General features: G+C 35.9%; 1 protein-coding gene across 2 annotated transcripts; it reads left to right on the top strand.

The window, feature by feature from the left end:
• Positions 1-1,661: 1,661 nt before the first annotated feature.
• On the top strand, positions 1,662-8,055 carry LOC113777511 (NAC domain-containing protein 82-like). 2 transcript variants are annotated; one of them, XR_003469187.1, is made up of 7 exons: positions 1,662-1,797; positions 2,667-3,205; positions 3,445-3,722; positions 4,197-4,682; positions 6,449-6,910; positions 7,014-7,479; positions 7,561-7,649. XR_003469187.1 is itself a non-coding variant. In XM_027322623.1 (7 exons), exons 2-7 carry the CDS (start codon positions 3,049-3,051, stop codon positions 8,031-8,033), a joined length of 1,956 nt encoding a protein of 651 aa, XP_027178424.1. In that variant the 5' UTR covers positions 1,664-1,797; positions 2,667-3,048; the 3' UTR covers positions 8,034-8,055. The 2 variants fall into 2 exon arrangements, 1 of the variants encoding a protein (XP_027178424.1); XM_027322623.1 differs by having other exon boundaries at positions 1,664-1,797; positions 7,014-7,113; positions 7,561-8,055.
• The last annotated feature ends 112 nt before the right edge of the window (positions 8,056-8,167 follow it).

The following is an 8,167-nucleotide window of genomic DNA, read 5'->3' as shown; positions in this document are numbered from 1 at the left end:
AGTTTCTACCAAGCCCCATAAATATTATGAGCTTTTTGGACAGCTTGGCTATAAGGGTGTGAATTTTGATTATGGAGGTGTGAACTTAAACCCACCCTAAATGTTAAAGTCTTTATTAATAGATTTTTTGATCTATAAGTCAACCAAATTGCATGGAAGATTCTAGAGAATTTTTTTAAGAGCTAGCACATTCCATATTTTGGCTCTTCTAGATTGTGTAATTTTAAGCCATTACACTCCATATTTTTGGCTATAAATAGAGAGTTTAAATCCAAAAATTAGAAGCAAAAAAGAAAAATTAGAAGGCAATAATGTTTATGTTCCAGCATAGTTAGTATAAACCTAAAATTTCTAAAGAAATTGAACAAAGGTCTTAGTTTTAACCAAGTACAGTAAAAGAAAGGTATAAGCTCATTTGATATCCAATTTCTCATTGAAGCATGAAAAGTTTCTGAGTTTAGATCTTTTATGTTTCCAAAAGTGTAATACATTGCTCTCCAGTCTTGTCAACTTTGCATTTTAATTTCTATTTCTAAAGAATATGTCCATGGGAACATGTATAAGTTTCTTTGAAAAATATGTCTGTGACAAACAAAGTACAATTTCAGACAAAAAAAAAAAAAAGGATCTCGTGGAATTATTTTACAAGCCTTGTAGGTTATAATTGTGGCCTTTGTGCTTTTTTATATTAATTTTAAACATGTTTTAAGGGACCTTTCTTTTTACTTTCAATATATATATATATATATATATATATATATAAAATAAAGCTCTCTCTTTCAGTAGATACTTGGTGTGTGTTTTTTTAGAGCTCATTACACCTAATATCATAAAATGTAAGAGGTAGAATGCCAGATTAATGAAAACATAGTATATTATTTCAATTTATTCTCAAGACAAAAAAATTACTCCTAAAAAAGTGTACATAAAATACAACAACAAGCTAAACAAAATTAAAATTTTAATTTTGAAAGTTGGATAAATTAAAAATTAAGTTTGCTTGGTTATAACTCTCACAATGACAATTATTTGATAAATCATTGAAGATAAAATAAAAATTTTGTTATAGCATGCTATAACAAAATTTTTATTTATTTTTGTATTATAACAAAATTTACTTATTCTTTTTACCATACGTCTTGTGTTAAGAATTGCGAAATATTATATTTAAATATATTACATCAATTAAAAGTTTCAATCGCCCACCTTTTAGTGCAATCAGTAACCCATTAACCCACTCTCAGATTGAGTTTACTTACTATGGCCAGAACAGCTCTCAATCTCGTGGATTAATTGTTTATTTTTTAAACCATTTGATTAGCGAATATACATTTACCTTAAAATTAATTGGAGAATTCTATAATCTTCTCTAGATATCGTATCGATGAAATTAAATTTACTATTACATATAGAATAAGGGTAATTAATTTTCAAATTATCTGAAGAGTTTAAATCATTAGACGATACCACCCAAGAGCATTTTCCTAATAGGAGTAATAAGTAATAACCCCTCTGCTCAGTGAACACTCATTTATTTACTTAAAAAAAAGTTAAAACCCTCCGATTAATGAAATAAGCCAAACCAATCAGAGCTCAAGGTGTACTTCTGAAGCTTCCCTCCTTTCACACTTTTCCTTGAACCCCTGAGTGAGTCCTGAGCTTCTTCTGTGTCTCTATATAAACCCCTCATTTCCCAACAATTTCACTCTCTTTCATTTGCATTTGCTTCTTCCCACATACTATCTCATCACGCGTTTTCTCTCTCCGTCTCGCCTCTCCCGTTCGTCGCCCATTAGGGTGAGTAATCTAGCCTTCTTTTTAATGCAGCCCTCATATTTTATCGATGTTTATGTTTTCGTGGTTCAATTTACCATCGGTTGGCGTTCAGATTTTATGTTTTCAATGCTCAATTTGCCATCAATTGGGGGTTTTCTAGGGTTTCGCTGCCATTTTAGTATCTGTTTGATGAATAATTTGAGGAGAGCTGCTGTTGGATTTTTTTTCATGTTGGATAAAACTATTGGTAATTTCATTTGTTTTTTGATTACTTGATAACCGGAGGAGGGGGGGTGGCTGGCGGCGGAAGTTTGGAGTGTCCTGGATTGCTTTTGATGTTTATTTTTATCTGGGCTTCCAGTATTTTGGGCATATTCAATGGGTTTAGGAGGCTTTATTATATGATGCAAGAGTTTATCTTGTTTGTGGCTGTTTACTAGTATCTGCACAGTGTAACTTATTCTAATCTGGTCTTGCCAGTGTTTTTGGAAAATTTGGTGGTTAGGGGTTGAGTGCTTTCATGCTATACTTTATTTGGGCTTGAAAAAAGTTCCGTAGAATGGATTCAGTTTATGTGTTTGAATGGATTGGATGGATGAAAATGAAACTTTTTTTTATTGTTTTTAATGCTTAAAATGCTATGGATTTCTACAGTGTTGTGGTAATATACGTAGCAAACGTGTGCAAGTTTTTTGTGGCTTTAACTTCCACCATCTTCACGAATGTTGAATAAATTTTTTTTTCTAATGTGAGGTGATTTTCACCTAAAAAGTTTTGATTTTGGATGTATGTTATCTAGCTTGCAATAAATGGAGTTAAACACATCTCGAGTGTTTTATTTTAGTTGCACTATTTTGGTAAGTAGCTAATTGATTCTTTGGATGATATAGGTTTTGTACTGCACGCCAGATGTCTTTTGGTTCCTTGAAGAAGTATCATTTGTTTTTCTGGGGCGCTTTCTGTTTCATGAACCAGGGAAGGCTGTGGTGCCATCGGAAGATCTTATTTCGGCATTGGACTTGACGTTGGCTGACTTAGTTAGGAGGGAGGAGGGTATTGTGTTGGGGTTTGTGGCGTACATATATCTTCTTCTAGTGCTTTTCTTTTTAGTTTCCTTTTTCTTCATCTGGTTAACTATTTGCTTCTCCGACGAAGTACAATATTGTCTTGGAAAGGGTTTGGTATTGCTTTTTGTCAGACACAGAGCTTTGAGAAGATTGTTACTGTTGTTAAGAAGTTATTCTCTTGGGGGACGTTCTGAGGTCATTCTTGATGGTGAGGACGTCCCTTCCTCCTGGATTTCGCTTTCATCCAACTGATGTTGAGCTGCTTATGTACTATCTGAAACGGAAGGTAATGGGAAAGAAAATTCCTTTTGAAGCCATATCAGAGCTCAACATTTACAAATTCTCTCCATGGGATCTTCCTGGTACTTATTTTTCTCTAATCTTTAATTTGTTTAGTTGCTTCCCTTCCCTCCCCACCCACCTCCCACTTTTCTGAAAATGATGGTATCATATTTATCGTTTTGGAAGCACAATATGCATCATCCTTGCATGTGACCTGTCTTGTTAGTAGCAGGACCTGCTCAGATTTGTTCTTTGTTTCCATCCTTTGTCACTTCTATAAACTACAAAAACTTCTCAGTAACTTGAATTTCTTTATCAGATAAATCTTGCTTGAAAAGTAAGGATCTTGAGTGGTATTTCTTCTGCCCAAGAGAGAGGAAGTATGCAAGCGGGTCAAGAATGAACCGTTCAACTGAAACTGGATACTGGAAGACCACAGGAAAGGATAGACGTGTTACTTATAATAAGAACAGTGTTGGAATGGTTAAGACCTTGGTGTTCCACCAAGGTTGTGCTCCGAGCGGGCAAAGAACTGATTGGGTGATACATGAATACAGGATTGAAGATAAGAACTTGGCTGATATGGGGGTTGCTCAGGTATGGTTATACTCAAGTTAGCTTAATTTTTAAATTTTGGCTCATTTGAGAAACATAGCTGTCCTGCTTTCTTGTATTCTTCTATTAATATTGATTGAGGCCATATTAAATATTATTTTTGACTCTAATCTCTTTGTTATTCTTTGTTTCCTTTTCTACGGGATGGAATGATCATTGCAACTTGCATCTTTGCATGCCAATGAAGTTCAAATTTAAGGTTCTTGTTTGTTTAAATATTTCAAATTGACTGAATGAACCTGAATTTGATTCACTAATGTAACCTCATTTTGTTTATGACTGAGTCCTAGTGGAGCCTTTAAGAAAGTATCCCCCCAACTAAAAAATATACTCTTTTGCTTACTGCCGTTTATGTTTGTTATTAGATATTCGTCGTCTTTTTTATCAATCTTATTAGCTGGCGGGTATACATTTGTCATCTGATTCAAGTTGATGTCTCACTCCCATGTCTTCCAGGATGCGTATGTTTTGTGCAAACTCTTCCACAAGAGTGGACCAGGACCTAAAAATGGTGCATCGTATGGAGCGCCTTTTAGAGAAGAGGACTGGGATGATGATGAAGAGATTCCTGTTGACTCTTTGTTACCTGGTGGCCCATCAACTGTAGAACCTGTGCAGCCTGAAAATGATAACTCTTCTGCTGCCATTAGCTTGGTTGACCTTGGAAATGCACCCCTAATGCGCCCAAATGAACCTGGACCTTCCTTTGTTCAGCCTTCCAAAGATACGGTTCTCTCGAATGGTCAGAATAGTTCAATGGTCACAAGAGTGGTTGATACTGGGAATGCATCTGGATGGTCTTTAAGTGAAGCTGGTCTAACCTCAGCTAGCCATTCTGGTAATGGCATGGACATGGACCCACCAGATGATGATATTCTTCATTTGCTTGCAGCTTTCTCAGAAGATAGCCCTTTGCTCCCCACTGTTAATGGAAATATTGAGGTATGTAATACCTTCTGATTTCTTGATGTTTATGTAGCGTGATATGGTGTGACATGTGTAGCTATGGCTATTTGTATGATTATTCATTGTGTATAGGTGTGTTTTTCCTTATTTTGTTATCTTTATTTCTTTCTCTGTCGGATCGGATGCGTTGGTGCAGGTGGAATTGCTAGTTATAACTTTTGACTCACTTTCTTTCGCCTGATTAAATGTAATGCAAATAACAGTTGAAATGTTGACAACTCCTTTTTTATTTTTGGTTTGATCATTTTTGGAGTTTGTTTATTCTGGACTGGGTGAAAGAATATGCTTTATAGTGTCTTATTGAGATGCCATCTATAAAAGTAGATCAGTTGTTGAGGTGGGTGAATGGTTTAGTGTTACTAAGTTTGAGAAGGAACTCAAAGTGGTTTTAAATGTTTCAAGGGGAATGTACTCTCAGCTGTAGGGGATATACATCTTCCTTTTCCATTCATATATATTTTATAGGTTTCTTCATTTTTACTGTCTATTTTTTCATGTTTTCAAGGTTTTGGCTCTATGTTAGTTGGGTAATCATAAATGAAAATTAGAATATTCAGGAGGATAGAAACTATTAGCAAGCATGAGGTACGATGATGGGGGTGGGGTAGAACAACAGGCCTACAATTATGTATTTTGGATGTTTAAAATTTGGATCATAATATCTGTCTCATTCTTATTTTCTTGTAACTGAATGTTCTCAGTAATGGTTTGAATGCTTAGATTTTAAATCATGCAGAGAAAGCGTCACTGAAAGAAAGGTCACCTCCAAGTTTGGTTTGTGTAATTTTCCAAGACAATTTATGCTGATAAATGACAAATGTTATGTAGAATAATTGTGAGAACTGTAATATTGTAGTCTACATCCAGTAAAGAGATCTGATCTTGTACTATTGAGAAAGCCGTTTGTGCTGCTCGTATAGATATAGTTTGTGATTCTGGTATTCTAAGGATTTTTTTCTTGTCCATTATTACTTTTTTTTTTGGCCTTTAGGTCATTGATGTTCATTATTACTTCTTTTGTCGTCCGGGTTGTAGAGGTCTGGAGTCTACGCATGCTTCTTAGGATTTGGCTTTTAACTCAAATCTGAGGTTCAAGGTTGTGGTGGTCCAATACATAAGTTACTAAGTTTAGGTTTCAACTGCTAGATTTTATCCTGCCCGTTGAATAACTGTTATACCTAAACATTAAACTCCATCTTAATCCATGTTGCTTTCAATTGTCTGTTGCTATTTTTATCTTAATCCTCGAGTCTAATCATTATTTTGAATGGGTCATAGACTATGTCAACTGATAGATTATAGCTGATATAGTACTAGTGGCCATCTATGATTAGCACTCATCTATGTTTCTGATTTGCTTTATGCCTCTTTCCTTTGTGCATTCCAGGTGGTTGGTGTAATGACTTTGGTAGAGAGTCTTCTAGGTTTATTTGTTTTTCAATTCAACTTTCAAATGATCTCAATGCTACATTGTAAACTACTGAGCATCTCCTGCTTAAGCACTTCATTGGTGTTTACTAAAGTGTACAGGACATCCCTGTCTCTCTGGGTTGTGGATGTTGTTGTAGGGATCATTGAAGTTCCTACTAGTGTAAAATTTTTTTCCAAATTTGCATAGTGATTGGTAAAATGCAAATTTTTTTATATAAAATGCTCTAACATAGAGATGATGCTGTATTAATTTGATGCATATAATAGGTAATTAATAATTGCTTATTGGTATTACATTTCTCTATGAGAAGCTTGGTGATCTTGGTCAAGGAAGAGCTGTTGAAGCTATCCCTCATTCAGATGGAGGTGATCTATTTAGTGGTCTAGAAGACCTCAGTAACTTGGCTGAGCTCAATGGAGGTGGACTTAATTTGTTTGATAATTATCAAATTGGCTATACTACAAACAACATGCGTCTACAAGATGACAGTGGCTTTTTAGAACTTAATGACCTTGATGCTCCACTGAATTTCACTGCTCAATCTTGTGGACCTGAACAAATGCATACTGGTGGCTTATATAGACCGAGCAATTCTAGTGGATCTGAGCATGTGTTTGCTGGGAGTTTATGCACTGAATACAACACTAGCAACCATACCTGGAATGGTGACAATATTCCTGGTTACGAGCAACATCCGACAGACTTGCATCATCTTTTAGTGTTGCCCGATGCATCTGACATACAAGGAAACTCCACTAGTATTTTCCCAATGGTAAGTCTTTGACAACATTAAAATTTCTTGGAAACCTGCTGCTTTGCCTTCAGTTTTTAATGAATATCTCACGTGTTGCTTATTGAAATTCATGAAATTGCAGGGGAACGTCTATGACAGTACGAATGCTGCATACAATTTGGATTTTACTACTAACAGACCATTGGAGGATATCAGGAATGCTGCTGGAAATCAAGAAAGAGGTAGATCTCATAATTTCTGATGACAATTCTGGTCGTTGCACAAGCTTCAAGATCTATTTATAGTTCTGAAGTCAAGTCAATGTAGAGAGCCCAGCTAGAGATACTGGGCATCTGTGGATAGTTTGCATCTTGTGAAACTGGAGTTTCTACATGATGCATGATGCTTGACGGTACTATGTACCTCTAGGTCTCATCTGATAATGTAGGCCGCATTATTGTCAAAGAGAGGTGACAAAGAACCTATTTCTTGTACCTCTTGTTCTTTTTTCTTTTGTCCTAGGTGATTCTGTCATCATTTTACAATGTCAATTGCAGCATCTGATGATGTTGCAAAAACCTCTTATTTATGGTCCGTGGGTGCTGCAGGTACATGCTGCAGCCTCTGATGTTCTGTAGCATGTTCTTCAGTAAAGTTCTCATTTCTGTTGTTTGTTATATTGGTCCCAGGAGCGCAGCAAAGAACACCACACTACTCAAGACTCCAACAGTTGTTGGAGTCCGTACCTGCTGATCCTGCATCAGCTGCTTATGATGGCTCCTCCATACATGTCAAGGCCGAGGTGACTTATAGATTCGCTACTTGCACTAAAGACGCTTTGTCAGTTATGGTGGGGGAGTCTACTTTTGTCTTTAGCCCTTGGTGGAACCTGCCTGTGCTAGGATTTCAGAAGGCAGTGGGATACCGCGGTTGTGGTTCTCCTGTTGTGTTCTGTTTAAGATTGGATTCAGCTTTCGTGTGCATGCTGATGTTTTCACTTTTAAGAGAATTTGTCTGGTATTTGTGGAGCTGGTTTTGCTTTTGTGAAATAATCGGTTGCTTTAAAACGATTCATCAATTTGTATTAACTCATCAGCGAGCGCATGTACTCTCAATTAAAAGCATGGATTTTATTAATTTTGTCTCAGTACTTTGCTCCTAGTTTTTCCTTAGGTTTAGAAGTCTTGCCGTTAGTTATGTTATCAATCAGCATTGAAATTGAGTTCAATTTATACCTTCTCTTCCTTCTTTGACGGCAATCAATCAGAAAAAAAAAGAGGAAAGTTTCCAAAACCT

This window comes from Coffea eugenioides, chromosome 7 (assembly GCF_003713205.1).
Source record: "Coffea eugenioides isolate CCC68of chromosome 7, Ceug_1.0, whole genome shotgun sequence".
NCBI lineage: Eukaryota > Viridiplantae > Streptophyta > Magnoliopsida > Gentianales > Rubiaceae > Coffea > Coffea eugenioides.
This window is presented reverse-complemented; position numbering and strand designations above follow the sequence as displayed.

Excerpts from the sequence above, each read along its gene's own strand:
- LOC113777511 (XM_027322623.1), top strand. The coding sequence starts at position 3,049 with ATGGTGAGGACGTCCCTTCCTCCTGGATTTCGCTTTCATCCAACTGAT. Across the intron at positions 3,723-4,196 it reads CTGATATGGGGGTTGCTCAG|GATGCGTATGTTTTGTGCAA; the intron begins GTATGGTTATAC and ends CATGTCTTCCAG. Across the intron at positions 6,911-7,013 it reads CCACTAGTATTTTCCCAATG|GGGAACGTCTATGACAGTAC; the intron begins GTAAGTCTTTGA and ends ATGAAATTGCAG.